Raw genomic sequence first — 18,128 nt, forward strand, 5'->3', positions numbered from 1 at the left:
ATTCATTAAATTTAATAGATACAAAGAAGATTTTCTTTTTCCTTACGAAACTGTCAAATTTATCCCGAACACCCTGTATACTATCATTCACACTTTCTATATTCACACTCTCACAATTTTCATGTACAACCTTGCCGTTTCTTGTCATATCCCTATTTCCTTCATTCTGAAGGTTGACAAAAATATGACACTCACGATCCGAAATACACTTCAATTCCGCATTCTCCCTACATTTTCTACACACATTCAATCCTTTATTATCATCTAACCACACTCCGACCGCACTCTGCAAAGCGTACATTTCACAGCTAGTACACTGACTCATTTCTTTTATGCTACCGTTCTTTGATAACGATGGCGAACCTTCATTACTGGCCGCCATTTTCCTTCGCACAGGTGCCATACTTATCTGTAACGTGTTTTGTCAAATTATACGTTATAACACACCATAAATAGACGCACTAAAATACGCAAGGCAAACAAAACAAAACTACACAATATTAAGTAATTTGTATCGATAACTGAAATGATTCTTATCTGGAGCTTGCACGAACACTACTCATTACGAATTCATCTAGCGGCGACTTCCCGACATAGATTATGTTATAAAACACTTTAGTACACTAACCACGCTAATAAAGCTCCAATAATATACCAAAATTAAACACTTAAGTCCATTAAATTGAATCCAAAACACCAATAAGTCAACAAAAAACACAAATCTCTCAGGAGCTCTCCGATAGCACGTCCGTTCACCAGCTAGCCTCGACACCGACCAACCTATTATGATGCCTAAATAGCTGAAATGTTTTCAATGTTTCTGCATATTTTCATTGTCTTTGTCTTTCTTTATTGCTGATTTTCGTACTGAATTTATAGAGAAGTTACTGACTTTTATCAGGAAATTCTGCAGACTTATATTGGATTTATTTAAAAGTATAAGATTATCCACATAAATTAGAGCAGAGATTAACATATCCAATTTTGATGTCATTGGTGTTAAACCTCAAAATTGGATATTAACATATCCAATTTTGAGGTTTAACACCAATTTCCTTCATTATGTGATCCAAATAGATGAATAACAGTGGAGATAATGTACATCCTTTTCTCACACCTGATTTGATATCAAACCACAGTCTTGTACCACAGTCAATTTTACAACCTCTATTTGGCCTGAATCCATTTTGCTCTTTTCCAAGCTTCCCGTCCACAATTTTTTTTAGTCACTTTTCAAGTATATTTGCATAAAACTTATCAGGAACACTCAGCAAGAAAATTCCTCTGCAATTATCACATTCAGTTTTATTTCCCTTTTTATAAATGGGTACTATCTTAATCTATCAGTAAATCAGTTACAGTTTTTCAGCACATACTAATCACATGTGTAACGTACAAACAGCAGAACTCAATATTCGAAATGTCCCCCTTTTGCCTTTGCACACCTGAAGTCTGTGAGGCCACATACTGATGGTGGCATGCACAACATCCAGTGGAAATGCTTGCTCAAAATCCACCTTCAGGCTGGTGCCTCCAACCACTTTTGTGTGATCTTCACCTTGTATGCAGGGGGGGGGGGAGAGTCCTGTTGGAAGGTAGAGACCTAACAGGCTGTACCACGAGAAGATGAGGATTGGCAATTAAGTCAGAAGCACTGCTAAGTTCTCTGCATTCCTTAAAAGGCTACGTGCTTTTTAAAGAATGCAGAGAATCCACTGCCTATCATGAAACAAGGTGTTATTCAGAGGGCATACCACAAGTTCAAGCACAGTGTCTTGATATACTTTCATGGAGGTTTTGATCCCTTTCTCACAGGAATGCAGCCTCATATCCCCTAATATGTCATTCCCCCCCCACCAAACCATCACTGATGTAGAGTGATGACCACTCTGAATCTTGGGTGCTACAGCACATGCCATAGAAACCAGAGTTTGGGTATATGCCTCAGTGCAACCATCTGGAGCATGTACCCAATTGTTTTGGTGGTTAAACTACTCTTCAGTGATGATAATTTTCTCATCTGTGAGAAGGATATCTCTGTGTCTGTTGTTAGTGTACCGCTGAAGAAGTGCCTTTGACTTTATCACCCTCTGCTGCATAAATGTTGCATAAAGCTTATCAGGAACACTGAGCAGGGAAATTCCTCTGCAATTATCACATTCAGTTTTATTTCTCTTTTTATAGATGGGTATTATCTTAATCTATCAGTAAATCATTTACAGTTTTTCAGCACATAGAAACCACATGTGGTGTTAGGAAGTATCCAGTAAAACGATGCTAGGCTCACCCCCAGGTCATCAGTTAGAACACATGATATCATTCTCTAAGAAACATTCATCTCTTGCGACATCACTTTCTGCATTCTTACAGGATTACAGCAGAGGCATGCCATCACAAGCTATTGTGTCCTAACATGGTGTGGTTGACCTGTTTTTTGGCAGTCAGATAAGTCTTCTATGTCATTACAACAGTTAATAGTCTGATACACACACACATCCTACTGATCCCAAGTGTTTTTAGTGTGATGAAAATAACAGGTGGCTGCATTCCAACTTTGTGAAGTACTATTGCAGCTACATGGTTCTCATAATCTCCTGACTTACGTTAACCTATACTAGACAATGCTCTCTCTCTCTCTCTCTATTGATAAATATGCAAATTTTGGCTGCACACAACACCACTAATTGAACTGACTTCGTGTAATTCTGTGGGCAGTGTGGGGCATGCAGAAGTTGTAAAAGTATTTCTGGCAAGACTGTGCACAAGAAGAGATGACTTTCACAAGATATCTATTCCTTATATTTAGGGAACCTCTGAATGTGTTGCTTGTTTCCTAAAGTAATTCAATTATTCAATCATGTACAAATCCATTTACTAAATCCAGATACTTAAGGATAGGGAAAGATAAAGTAACTGCTATTGCCATTTGGAACATCAAATCCAAGACACAATGATCATTCTGTCACAATACATATTTCTAAACATCAATCCTATATATTATTATACAGGTATCTCCATGACGATAGAAGTATAATAATAATTCACAACTAATTTTGGCAATTCATTCCACTCATTCACCAATCTCTACGAAAAAAAATCTAGCATGCACCCTCTTGCTAACCACAATCTTAATTCAACTTCCAGGGGTGATCCCTAACTCTCTCTCTATATATTCAGGAACTGCTGAGTGTGTTGCTTGCATACTGAACTAAATAAATGTCATAAGTATTATATTCTTCTTCTATCCTATCCTCGTTCTTGTTTTTATAGCAGGCTTTTCACGACACCTTATCTTACTTAAATTTCGTTTCTCTCTTCTATCAAATTCTACTGGCCAGGCTATTACTTGTTATACTATTTATATATCGTATTGTACCCCCTTTTCCTTTATTGAGATCCCTCTTTCATTTGTTTAATACATGGCTATTATTATCTTAGCTCTTTCACATATGCAAGTAAATCGCTGGTCTCCTATTAAGTTAATTTATTTCTTAGGATCTTTGCAGTCTAATTGGCCTCTTTACTTTCTAAACATCATCTTATCACACAACAATCTGATGGAGTTCACCCTATAAGTATTAACACATTTATTTTTTTTTACTGCGCCAGCTAATACCTATGATAGAAAGGATTCCTGCTCAGGGTGACCCCTTCAGAGTGATATATGATAACTAGAATCAGGATTAATCTTATCCCTCCGCTTGCTTATTTCTTTCTTACAGTCGCGCTCGCTTAATATATTTATTCTCTTGGGTTTATCCTTATCCCGCTTAGTTCGTTGATTTTTTTATGAGCGGTGGTTTTGAATTCATATAACACAAGCAGATCAGGCAAGTACATAAATGAAACAGTTTAATGAGCCTTAAGGAGATGTACAATTATACAATTCAAACAGGTTAGTGTGGATGCACACAATTTAGATCAAAGGCTCTAAATAATTTATACTAATTACACATATTAAATTGCAATAACCACTAATACAATCAATTTTGTATAATCTCATAGGTAATCATCATGCCATTCTGACGCAAGTAGCCTTAAGTTAATACAATAACATAATTTATACATTAAGCTTAGCGTAATCAGATATCTACTCGGCCTCGTGGGCAAATAAATCTTGACACTATTTCGGGCCTATGCCTAGTCGTAGGCTATTCTTACAGTCCCTTAAAGCTTAGTCCATTACAAATGTTCTCACAGAGAATTCACTCTCTTCTATAAGAGGAAATACGATCTTAAAAGTCTACATTACCATCTTGTCCTTGAATTCTTAAATTTTGTTCCTGCCTTGTCTGGTCATCATGGCCTTCAATATGGTCCCTTTAGAGGATATCTTCCGTCGATCTGAGCCAGTAGAATCACATCGAGGTAGCACGGTAACATTGCCTTGTACGGCTGGCATCAATTTGGTTCTTCTGTCGCACGACAATGCACAGCTATCCTAAGAGCACGGACATAGCTTGGCCCAATATGAACGCTACGACAGACGAACCAAATGCCTTCCCCGACTGGTCAGGAAACTTCCCCGATGACGAGCTCGACCACTGTCTGAGAGATCAGGAATCAGGAATCGAGAAAAAAAGATCTCGAGTCGTGCTTGCAAGGCCTTTTTGTTTAATTTTCTCCTCTCGGCAATTCTCGATCTTCGCGATGCGCGCCAACGCAGTCACGTGAGCTAACGTCAATCTCCTTAGCTCCCTCTATTTTAATCGCACGTGTGCCCGCTTTCCTTTCCTGGAAAACGCTTAGCTTTCCTTTTCCAGTACTTCTCTCTCTCCCTTCTTTTTCATAATGCAGGATGGCAAAAGTGACCCTTGAACCCTGACTCATTGGCCTTGCTAATTTAGTACTAGAGACTGGTCTTTTTTTAAGTGGATTTGTCGGCTTACATGGATCTATAACTGGTCCACACTTAATAGATTATATATAAAAGCTTACTATACAAATTTATGTGATTCCTAATTTATAATTGTTTTGCACTTGTAAACAGCTTACACTTATCTAATTGCCAACGTTCCATATTCTCTGCCTAAGTTGTATTAAAGTTGCGACCTGAATAACTTACATTAAACATTTCTTAGCCCTTTCAGGACACAACATAAGTACAATCTTGCAGAACATGGAATTGATAACACTAGCTAGCCATAGGATCCTTAATGCTAAGCTTCTACACAGAAGCACCCACAAATCTGAATGCCTTTTCAGATACAAATAAAAGATGAAGAACTTCAGTATCATCCAAATCCTACGGCAAAAATATGAAAATTGTTGTTAAAACACTACTTCTTAATTATTTTTAATATATGCATATGTGTATAGGATCCTAATAGTACAATAATTTCTTATCTGGCACTCTCACAACTAAACAAAAAAATATACCATTCTCCCTGTGCTTACATTGAATTTCAATTATTCATTTGTTGACACTGATGATGGTAAACCATCATTTTAAGAAACTTAATCATATTATTTGTATCTAATTTTCACTTTTAAGTAAACTATTATGACTGGGTATATGTTCTTATTCTAATGGATTTTACACAGTTATCACTTTATCAAAGTAATAATGGCAATGAACATGTGCTGATCATGGCTAGTATCAAATGTGTGACAGTGATAAAATAGTAAACTAAAGGGGATTAAAATAAGTTTATTTCACAGAGGTTTTTCTGGGATCATAAAAATTGTATACTAAATGTGGAAGAGCACTAAACTGAGAAACATCAAGTTCATTGTATTAAAAAATGGAATTATTCAAAAAATCTATTAGAACACATTAAGTCTGATAATAAATTATTCAAACTTGATTGAAATAAAATATTAAACATGTGTAAAAATGGTGTTGCAAACACCAAGATCTTTATAAATAAAAATATTCAATAGTAAATATTTTTCTCAATAGCAAATATTATACCTGTGCGTGAATGTTGCACTTCCATGAAGATTCCTTTCTGTTTCTTCTGTAGAGTTATCTTCAGTCTCTATAAAACACAAAAGAAGGGATACTAATATCAGAGAATTTCATGTATATATGTATGTACATGAAATAATATAGAGATATGAGGGATGTGGGCAGGAGAAAATTAGAAAACTGAAGTCCAATCAAGGCAAATGCTCCTAAAAAATAGATAATGATGCTACAATATTTAATTCATAAAGCAAAGCATAAGGGGAAGTTTGACACTTTTTTATTTTAATTTTTTTATAAAATGACAATTCTTATAAATTCTGAAGCTCAACACAGAATTATGTTGAATATTTTTGCTGATTATCTCAAATCAGTCATTTCATCATTTGTCAGAGGAATTAAAAAATGACCATGCCAAATAGAATAATATACAGAATATGTCATGTAACAAGTACGTAAATAGTTCTGAAATGAAACTGTGCATGACCGTTGCTACAGAGGATAAATGTAATCCCCCCCCCGGGGGGGGGGAGGTTGGAATAATAAGGTTTTAGTTTGTTGGTCACATCTGCTGGCCAGGAAGTGACATTTTTAGCAGTCTATGGATAGTTGTGATCTGTGTTTGTAAGTTATTTTTTTTTTAATTTTTTTTTTTATGTTGAGCCAAATACATGAGTAGTTGGTTGATCAACCTATAGTACATTAGTACCATATATGGGTAGTGGGTTGGGAAAGGAGAAACTTGTTTACATTTTATTTAAAAACCTGTATTTGTATTCCTTGGGAAATACATCAGGGGGAAGACTGTTCCACATACAGCAATAGCAGGGATGAAGGAGGAGGAGGAAAAGAAATTCTGTGGGTTTCAAGGAGTACTGTGAAAGGATGTTGGGCAGCAGCTGTATGTGTTCCAACGGGTTTGGTACTGAGTGGGAGAATTATTGATGCTATTTCAAATGAACATTTACCATGGAAATATTTATAGAATACACAAATTGCAGAGACCAAATGTCTGTGTGAAAGTGAAGGAGTGAGTTGGTAAGAGATGGATATTTATCAATCTAATTGCTCTCCTCTGTATTGAGTCAAGCATTTCGAGGGAGCTCTTAGAAGTCCACCCAGCTATTGAATATTGCTCCAAATGTGAGAGCAATATTCAATAGCTGGGTGGATTTGTGATTTGTATAAGGTTAACAACTTAGAGGTGACATCTTGAGTGAAAGAGAAATCCTAGTTATTTTTGGAAGCTGAGGATGCAATGGTTGTGACATGTTTATGCCTGATGTCAGAGGTCTGTGTGTTGGAGAGATCACTGCTTTCTAAATACCAGAGGAGTCTGGCATTAACTATTTGCTCCAATATCTTACAAAGACAGCTGGTTAGAGCAACAGGCTGGTAATAGTTTGCATGTGTTCCTTTGTGGATTTTGGGATGTTAAGGACAATTGATGTATGCCAAAAATCTGGAAACTCTTCCCCATAATATTATTATTATTATTAAGAGAGACCTGCATGGAGTCAGAGACTCATCAAGGGAGGCCACATAGTACACACACCAGCTATCATACTTATTCTTGAATTCATTCATTCGCACTGCTTGCACTCAAGACATCCAATGGCAGTCCATTCACGCACCAGCCTCTGAGAGAAAAATCTAGCTCTCGCATCCTTCTTGGCGGCCTTCATTCTCAGCTTCCAAGGATGCCCTCTCGTCCTTTCCCCATCCTTCATAAATTGAAAAATTCCATCAACTGAAATCCTGTATGACCCTTTCAGAAGTTTGTAAGTCTCAATCATATCACCTCTCTTTCTCCTGTTTGCTAGTGTCTGTAGTCTATAAATTCTCAATCTGTCTTCATAATCAGTATTTCACAATCCTGATATCATTTCTAACACTCTCCTTTGTACTCTCTCCAATATATCAGAATCACAACAGAAACCAGGAGACCAGACCTGTGCACAATAGTCCAAGTGAGGTCTTATCAAGGCCTTGTAAAGAGGCAAAATAAACATCCTTATCTTTACATGTGAACATTCGTTTCAGCATTACAATTATCTTTTGAGTTGTATTTGCAATCTTTGCCACATGGCCCCTAAACTTCAACTTCCTATCTACTAACACTCCAAGATCTCTAGCCTCATCAGTTTCTTCTAGCCTAATCCCACCAATATAATACGACATTGGATATCTAATCATGCCAAAGTGAATAACTTTACATTTACTGACATTGAATTGACACCCATTTTCCCATGCCCACAATTCCAGCCTATTCAAATCATTCTGCAAAGACTGCATATCAGCAGCATTCCTGATTACCCTACCTATCTTTGCATCATTAGCAAATAACTGTATGTCGTTTGTCAAATCCTTCCCAATATCATTAATGTACAGATTGAATAACAGTGGACCTAGCACTGATCCTTGTGGTACACCACTCGGTACCTTAAACCTTGCAGACTCAGATCCCCCATATACCACTTTTTGATATCTGTCAGTCAGCCATCCTCTTATCCATGCTAATATTGTATAACCCAAACTCATTTTCTCCAATTTATGCAGCAGTCTGCCATGCTGTATTCCATGTCAAAAGCCTTAGCAAAATCCAAAAGCATCATGGTGTATTCGTTCCCCTTGTCTAGTTCAATGGTAACATTGTTATAGAATGTGAGCAAGTTTCTAAAACATGACCTTCCCTTAGTGAACCCATGTTGTTCATTGCAAAGTAGAGATTCACTGTCAACCCATTTCTGAATGCAGGCCCTAACCAATTTTTCCAAAATCTTCACCACTACTCCTGAGATACTAATTAGTCAATAGTTGGATACATCGGTCTTTGCACCACCCTTGTGCTTGACTGTTGCTACAGAGGATAAATGTAATCCCCCCCCGGGGGGGGGGAGGTTGGAATAATAAGGTTTTAGTTTGTTGGTCACATCTGCTGGCCAGGAAGTGACATGTTTAGCAGTCAATGGATAGTTGTGATCTGTGTTTGTAAGTTGTTTTTTTTTTATTTTTTTTTTTATGTTGAGCCAAATACATGCGTAGTTGGTTGATCAACCTATAGTACATTAGTACCATATATGGGTAGTGGGTTGGGAAAGGAGAAACTTGTTTACATTTTATTTAAAAACCTGTATTTGTATTCCTTGGGAAATACATCAGGGGGAAGACTGTTCCACATACAGCAATAGCAGGGATGAAGGAGAAGGAGGAAAAGAAATTCTGTGGGTTTCAAGGCGTACATTTCAAGGAATGTATGGTAATTTCACTACAGTGGAATTACCATACATTCCTTTCATTCCTGCAGAATCTTCCCTGTTCTGAGACTCAAATTAACATTCTGGTCAAAGGAATGGCCAGTTCAGCTGAACACTCTTTTAGCACATGTGCTGATATTCCATCAGTCCCTATTGCTGAATTCTTATTCAGTTTGTGCAACAGCTCTAATCCTCGGTCTCACACACCTGTGATATTTCATCTAGTGAAGAGGTAAAAGTGAGCTCAATATTGTGTTCACCAGGTTGATAGCTTTTAACGAAATGGGCACTCATTAACTGAACAACCTCTTCTGCATCTGTAATCCTCATGCCATCTGGATTTAGAAGGGGTAAGTATATAGTAAGAGGAAAACTCTTGCTATACAGAGTATTTACTGTGACTCCTCCATCATACAGTAAGAGAAAGATATCCACAGACGTTGTTGGAAGATGTGTTTATCATCTGATAATGGATGTCATCAGGACCTACTACATGGGGACTAGACAAGAGCTCTTTTTAGTTCCTCCTTAATGAAGAGCTGATTGTAAGGCTATAGTCTATTGGTTAGTAGAAAACTTTGACCACTATTTCTCTTACTGCTCTTTTAATATTAAAAATTCAGGAGGATATGAGGTGCTGCGAGGATTCAGCAACAACACATCCATTATGTACCAATGTAGACAAATGGTATGCTCTATATCTATCCTTCATTTTCCAGATTCTGTATCATACATTTCTTGCGTGGATTGTTTGATTAATAGATAACATAAATTGATCCAATATTGTTTTTGACTCAGATGTCTAACAGAACTCAAGCATCAAACTATATGCCTATCTGTGTGTCAGGTGTTGTAGTTAAGTTGTTGGAGAAGCTTGTGAGAAATAGAATCCAGAATTGGGTTGACAACAATGGTTTTATCTTTGATGGACAGCATGGATTTGCTAAAGGGAGGTCATGTTTTGTCATCTACTTACTTATTACAAGAAAGTGATTGTTTCCTTGGACAGAGGAGAAGAATACACAGTAATATACTCAGATTTTGCAATGGTTTTTGATAGATTACAGCATGATAAGTTGATAGTCAAACTAGAGCAGATGAGGTTGGATATTAGATTGGTGCACTGGATTGGAGACTGGCTATCTGATAGATATCAACCAGTTGTGTATGGGGGAGTGATATCCAGGGAAAAGGAAAGTCACTAGTGGAGTGCCTCAGGGCTCTGTTTTAGGGCCACTGCTTTTTAACTTGTATATTAATGATGTTGGTGAAGATTTGGATGGAGATATTCAGTTGTTTGCAGATGATGCAAAGTTGGGACGAACTATGAAGAGTAGAGAAGATGTTGTGGAATTACAAGAAGACTTGAATAAATTGAGTGATTGGGCATGGGAATGGGGATGTGAGTTCAATGTTGCAAAATGTAAGGATTTAAAATTTGGAAAACAAAGGTGGGATGTGGAATTTACTCTTGGTGGGGATATATTGTTGGAGGTGGAGGAAATAGATCTTGGGGTGATGGTGGATAAGGATCTGAAATTTAGGGGACACATAGCCAAAACTGTAAAGACAACACAAAGGCTTCTGGGAATGATGCAGAGGACACTGACTTGTAGAAGTAGGGAGATTCTTGTTCCATTGTATAAGGCTTTGATTAGGCCATACATGGGCTATTGTGCCCAGATTTGGTCACCTGGTTTTCAGAAGGACGAAGAGATGTTGGAAGGGGTCCAGAGGCGACTGACTAAGATAGTTAGAAACTACCTTAGTCAGTTGCCTCTGGAATGTCGAGTATGAGGAAAGATTGAGAAGATGCAACTTGCAGAGTCTGGTGGACAGGAGGAAGAGGGGAGATATGATAGAGACCTGCAAGTTAGTAAGGGGTTGTTATAGGATAAATGCTGGAGCGGTTCTACAGAAAATAGTGGGAGATCAAGGGAGAACCAGAGGTCATCCCTGGAAACTGTATAAAGAGGGTATGAATAGGTGAGTGAGAAGCAGGTTTTTTTCATGCAGAGTTGTGAATGATTGGAATGCCCTGCCTGAGAGTGTGGTGTCAGCAGAGAATTTGAGTGTGTTTAAAGCATGGTATGATGAGCTGTGCATATGATGAAAGGACATCCCAGATGAGTCTTGGATTCCATGGGGTCTTGGGTAATAATAATAATAACATACTTTGGCCCGAGCATGTTTGAAATCAATGAGATTTCACGTGGTAGGGTATCTATAAAATGTATCCCATGGTCTTGCCATTGCTTTGAATACAGTGGAAATCGAGATGATGTATTTTGATCTGCAGTTATTGCTGCCTGAACAATAAAATCTGTGACATGTGTTATTGCTTCACTGACAGGAGTTTGATTCACTGCATCAGCATTAAATTTTACATGATGGGAAAAAGTATTCCACTCAGTGCGGTCAATTTTGCACATGGCATCCATATAGGAGAAACTGGTTCCTGTCAGGACATAGTGCAAATTGTAGGAAAATGTAAGAGCTAGTGCAGAATATGAGCTGTTAGGCATATGGAAGAGGGAAAGGCCATTAGTGTTGAGTACACATTCAATGATATGTCCTCGTCCATTCATATTGGAACTACCACACAAAGCGTTGTGTCCATTAATGTCACCCATAAAAAGTGCAGGCTCAGGTTGCAATATATTATTATTATTTATATGGGTACTCAATGGGGATCAAAAGAGTCATCATGGGAGACTCTACACTATCCATTAACACAATACCTAATATACATCTCCTTAAACCTATTCAAAAAATCTGTATTCTTACAGTAATAACCAACAGATTTCTCAATTTTCATATGCAATAAACAGTTTTAAATAGTAAACATTCAACTTACTTCCAAGTGTGTTTATGTTATCTGCACTACCAAATCTATTTTTAATAAGACGAGCAAACTCACGAGGTTTGGTTTTCACTGTTCTGAAAATAATATTTACAGATATTAGGCAATAAAATTACAATAAACTACTTTTCAGAAATTTACCACATTTACAGTAAGTAATATATAAAAATGCAGTTGTTTTTTTGTCAGGGTGAAAAGAAAAGTATGACATTCAGTATGTAAGACTTTTTTTTTCTTTTTTTCTTGGTCTTGCAACAAGCATCCAGTGGACCTCTCAAGTGTATCTTTCTTCACTTCTGAACATTTTAATTGGACCCAGATCTCTTCCACTGTAGGATTTTATGGTATGGTTTTTACATGATTGCTGTCATTTATATCATTTTAAATGGAGTTCAGGCAAAAATCAAAGTTGGATGACAGACTGGAAGAAATTAGAACAAAAGGAGTAATATAGGGTTGTAGAATGTCTCTAACCTGTTTTGAAATTTATTTAGAGAATGTATTTAGAGAGTGGGATGTGTTGTGTCAAGAGATGGGTGTTTTCAGTGAAAGAGGATGGAATTGGGGGGGGGGATGACAACAAGCAATACATTCTTTACTTTTCACTAACATCCAGGTGATAAAAACCCAAGACAGAGATTATGTAAATATAATTAAAAAGTTAACAGAGGCATAAAAATTGGGAGGACATAAGATAGTTTCAGTAAAAAGAACATCAGGTGATAGGAGGGGATCCAGGGTATGATTTAAATATACCAGAAGTTGAGGAAATAAAATTAGCATAGCACTATCAAGAGATAATATTGCATAAATCTGACACTTGAATAAGGATATGAATTATTCCACATGTCAAGCGAGAGCAGCACTTCATGTGATACATGGGTTCTATGGAATTTGGGGCATATGGGAGGGGATTAAGAGGGTCATCATTGAAAATATATAGATATTTGAAGGTGAAGGATAGTCACTATTACAGCACTAGAAATGAAGGTTATGTGCAATACAAATAGATGGATTAAGGCACTATCATATCGCCAGTGAATTCAGAATGAAATCCTCAGAGAATGGATGCAGCTAGCTAGACTCTGTGATAGAAACAGTGAAGGGAGCTGTATGGTAGTATGATCACATTAAAAGGATGCCAGATAACAGATGGCCAAAAAACAGCATTTGATTGGTCTCTTCCAGAGAGAAGAAACCTCAAGTAACTTGGAGAGGAGGAAAAGTACAAGCCTTGAGAGAAAGGAAATATATGATGACTCATTGATGGATAGAAAAACTTGGTCCCAGCAATAAGAGGCAACTACTGACAAGATGCTTCAAGAAAGAACTACTTTAAATATTAAATATATAAGTGCTAAACTAAATTTCTGTCATCTTTTCAGTTCATATTTGATATTCCATAAAAAACAACAAACTGATTTTATGAACTCAATGATAAGGTTTCCTTTATACTAATCCCCCCCACACACACTCATGGAAGTTTCCACAGAAGAGACAATAAATCTTTGTGAGACAAAGGCCGAAATGAGTCGGTGAACACTGTATCACTCAATGCATATCAACAATCTTTTTTTACAGCAACTTAAGCATGAGAATATTATTCTAAGGTTGGGCAGATTTGAAATTTGTACCAAGTTAATAGTTGGGTGGGTGAAAAGCATCTTTTGAGCAAGAAAAGAATACCTAGTTTTTTAGTGAAAGCAACTGATATGTTGTGTTTATACAAGGAAAGGCTAGAGTTAAATGTCTGGGGCAAACTGCTAATTTCATAACATCTTGGTCAAAGGTAAATAAAATTAACATAAATTAATATAAACTCAGTGTGTTTATATTAATTAAGGTTAAGTGCATCCTGCCTTACTCTAAAACAATAATATACAGCAGACCCTCAATTTAGCAAACTTGCAGGGGGACTGCAGGAATTGTTTGTGTTACAGTGAATAATTTGCTATAGAAAAACAGCATTATACTTAATAAGATTGGCTCAGGGCTTTTCGATAGTTTATTATAACAGTATTTGCTACAGTGAGATTTGATAAGATTAACACATTTTGGCAGAATTATGCCCTGGCAGCAAATCAGAGCAACCAAATGTTCCCTAACATTTGCTCTATATTAACACATAAGTGTAGTATATAGCAATGGAGATGCAACCAACATAAAAGTGGACTAGATGGCAATATCAATAAAAACAAAAAAATGGAGGGGAGGGGAGAAACAAATCATATATCCATCTTGTAATTATATTATGTAAACTATAGCAACTTTTAAATTATGATCAGAGGAAGCTGTAAACTATTGGCAGTCTTAGCTCTTACTGCTAAAGTCTGCAAGAATTTTACTGAAAGAACCCAAGGATAGCGGGGCCCAATCAAAAACTTATATTGTTTAAATAATAACAAGAGGAAGCTGTGTACCAGATTTGGTGGTATTAATGCATAACAATTAGGTAATCCCATATGGGTTGAATTGAGTCCTAAAAGGGGCTAATGCTTTAAGAGGATGTTCTATGCCTAAACACTCAGAACCTCCATAGCATTTTAGGACTCCATCCAATGGAGATGCAAATATACATACATACATACATATATATATATAAATAAAATGATCTGTAATATATATATTCAGAATGAAATCCTCAGAGAATGGATGTGTGTGTATATATATATATATATATGTTTTGTGTATATCTAAGAAGAGCAAATAATCCTCTAAAAGGAATTCACTTCATGCCAGTTCTTAAAACCATATACTTTTTTTTTTGTTTTGTTCTTTTTGTGGATAGTATTAAAAAAAAAAAAACATAATATGCGAGGTTATAGTTGGACGTGTTATGAGGTAGCAGTAAAAAAAAGATAAGTTTTTGTTATAACTTATTAGAGTTTTCATCATAAAATATTAATACAGAATCACTTACATTTAATATTTTTACTTGTAAAACTTTTGGCTAAGTTTCATAGCTATTGTCAATACAGTTATAGAAAAACTCTAAAAAGAACAATAATCTAATTGAAAGTACGTGATATTATGTGCCTACAGTCATGAGGGGATGCAGCAGAGGAGTGACGAATTGGCTGCATTAATTGTCGTAAGCCCCTCATTAGGGGACTCAACCTGTCCTAAGGGATGGATAAGAAGGACAGGATATTACATGCACTATAGGCTGCAGGAGAATAGCTCCATCTGCATTAATAGATATTCAAAATAAATCACAATAAATTCATTTAATTAATTATTTTAAAATATAAGTAAAATTTAATTACAATTAAGGAACACATGAATGGAGAGTATTAGTTAATATAACTTCCCAAATATTGAGAAAATAAAAATACTGAACGTAAGTGATTCTGGTATTAATATTTTATGATGAATTCTTACGCTTACATCTCAATTTTTAGATGAAATTATTAGTTTTACTTTAAATTTATGGATCTAAGCTAGATAGAATATATATAATCTATGATGGGTAGTTTGCACTTGGTGAACTTGTACATCATCATCATCATCAAATTCCTGCCATGTACCCTCAAGGGGTGTACAGGATATGACAGTACTACATGAAAAAATTACATCATTACTAAGTTCCTATCTACAATTTTCCTCCAAATCAGTCTGTTACTTGTCAAGACTCCAACATTATCAGATCTTATATTTCTATCGTCTAAGGCACTTTGTACCGTATCAATCCACCTATATCTTGGTCTTCCTCTGAGTCGTTTTCCAGACAACCTGGCAGAGAACACTTGTTTTGCTAATCTTTCCTCTCCCATTCTATTTAAGTGACCATACCACCTGAGATTAGTTCTGCTAATGCATTCCTGGATGCTGACAATGTCAAGTTCTTTCCTAATATCCTCATTTTTAATATGATATTGCCATTGATGCCATCTGTTCACGCATCTAATCTTTCTCAGGACTCTCATATCTGCGGTCTCTAGTCTTTGGTCAAGTGTTTTACTTCTGACCCAGCTCTCAGATCCATAAGTTAAAACTGGTTTGAACACTGGCTTGTATACAGCTAATTTAGTGTTCTGACTAATTTCTCTCTTATTCCATATGAATTTATTCAATGAACTTCCCACCATACCAGCTTTGTTGTTTCTGTTGTCTATTTCTATATTTAATTTACCATCTTCAGTAAAAATCATGCCAAAGTAGCTGAAATGTTTTACTTGTTCCACAGGTTCTCCATTCACAACACAGTTGACATTTTCAATGATTCTGACTATTTTCATTGTCTTTTTACTGCTGACCTTCATACCATATCTATTACAACAGCTATTCAATTTAGTCAGAGAATCTTGCAGACTTGTAGCGGATTTATTTAGAAGTATAACATCATCCGCATAAAGCAAAGAGCTGACATTAACATCTCCAATTTTGATATCAGGTTTAATACCACTTTCCTTCATAATGTGATCCATATAGATAATGAATAACAGAGGGGATAATGTACATCTTTGTCTCACACCAGATTTAACATTAAACCATCTTCCTGTACTTCAATTCTAACTGCTGACTTACAACTCAAATAAAGACTAAGTATTGCTTGATATAATGCCCCACTGACACCATATAACTGCAGCGTATTGAATAGCTTCTCTCTCTTGGCACCTTGTCATATGCCTTTTCCAAATCAACAAAACTTAAATACAGATCTTTGTTATATTTCCATGCTTTCTCGACTATTTGTCGTAAAGTGAAGATCTGATCCTGACAGCCTCTGTTTGGCCTGAATCCAGCTTGTTCTTCACCAAGCTTTTCTTCCACAATCCTTCTCAACCGTTTCTCAAGTATACTTGCATAGATCTTGCCGGGAACACTCAGTAGGGAAATACCTCTGTAATTCTCACATTCAGTTTTATTTCCCTTTTTATACATGGGTACTATGAGAGCTCTACTCCAATCATCGGGAATTCGTCCCTCTGTCCAGGCTTTCTGAACTATGCAGTGCAGCCACTGTAAGACTTTTATACCACCATACTTCAGCATTTCTGGTCGAATATCATCTACTCCTGCTGCCTTTCCACATTTCAAGCCTTTGATGGCTTTTTCTACTTCAAGTATGGATATGTATTCCTGACTGCATGCCTGGTCAGTGTTTTTTATCACTGTGCTGTCATCACTGCTTGTTTCATTTAGCAGTTTTTCAAAGTAATTACTCCATACTTCAAGGATATCTTTTTCTCCTGTTTTCATGTCACCTTTATCATCTCTAACTCCTTTTACAGCACTCTTTCCTCCATTCCTAAGTTTCTTCAACAACCTCCAGAATATTTTGCTACCTTCTTGATATTTATTTTCTATATTCTTGCCAAAGTCCTCCCATGACTTTTGTTTAGCTAGTTTTACACACTGTTTAGCTCTCTTACATTTGTCTCTGTATTCTGTAAGAGTAAAAGCTGACTTATTTGCCAGGAACTTTTGATATGCTTTCTTCTTTTCCTTCACTGCCTCTTTAACTTCCTGTGTCCACCATGGAGTTCTAATTTTTCTATCCTTGCAGACAACTTCACCACATGCCTCTCTAGCTAAATCAATCAAGGTTTTCTTCAAGGCTTGCCACTGAATCTCCAAGATTTGATTCCTGTTCTCAAACGCTTTCATTTTTTCTTCAATAATCTTTGTGTATTTTGTCTACAGTTCACATCTGAGAGCTGCTCAACTTTTATTCGCTTTAAAACTTTCTTACATGTTATTCTTTTCAATATGAAATTCAATTTTATCCTGCTCAAGACTAAATAGTGAGCACTTCCAATTTCAAATCCTCTGTACACTCTGGTGTCCTGCACCAGGGAGAAAACATCACTATCAACAATAACATAGCCAATGAGACTTTTCTTATTCCTAGCCTCTTCTCTCCATGTGAATTTGTGCACATTTTTATGTTGGAACATGGTGTTAGTAATAACCAGTCCATGTCCTGAGCAGAAATCCAACAGGTATTTGCCATTATTATTAGCTTTGCTCTTTTCTCCAAATTTTCCCAAAATATTTTTGTATGTCTCACAATCCTTTCCTACTCTGCTATTTAGATCCCCAACAAGGACCAACTTTTCCTTTTTCATTGTGTCAGTTGCTTTTTCTAAAGCGTCAA

At 36.4% G+C, this 18,128-nt stretch overlaps 1 protein-coding gene across 1 annotated transcript in view; it reads right to left on the reverse strand.

Moving 5' to 3' along the window:
• LOC150098599 (transmembrane and coiled-coil domains protein 2-like) overlaps nucleotides 1–18,128 on the reverse strand; it is a 168,563-nt gene that overhangs the window by 40,046 nt on the left and 110,389 nt on the right. The window contains exons 7-8 of the mRNA XM_090405273.1: nucleotides 12,023–12,105; nucleotides 5,915–5,981 (exon numbers count right to left, since the gene is read on the reverse strand). Coding sequence (XP_090261399.1) covers nucleotides 5,915–5,981; nucleotides 12,023–12,105 — 150 coding nt within the window. The remainder of the gene's footprint in view (nucleotides 1–5,914; nucleotides 5,982–12,022; nucleotides 12,106–18,128) is intronic.

The sequence above is a fragment of the Typopeltis vanoorti genome, chromosome 15 (genome assembly GCF_054136105.1).
Source record: "Typopeltis vanoorti isolate ZY-2024b chromosome 15, IOZ_Tvanoo_1.0, whole genome shotgun sequence".
Taxonomy (NCBI): Eukaryota; Metazoa; Arthropoda; class Arachnida; order Uropygi; family Thelyphonidae; genus Typopeltis; species Typopeltis vanoorti.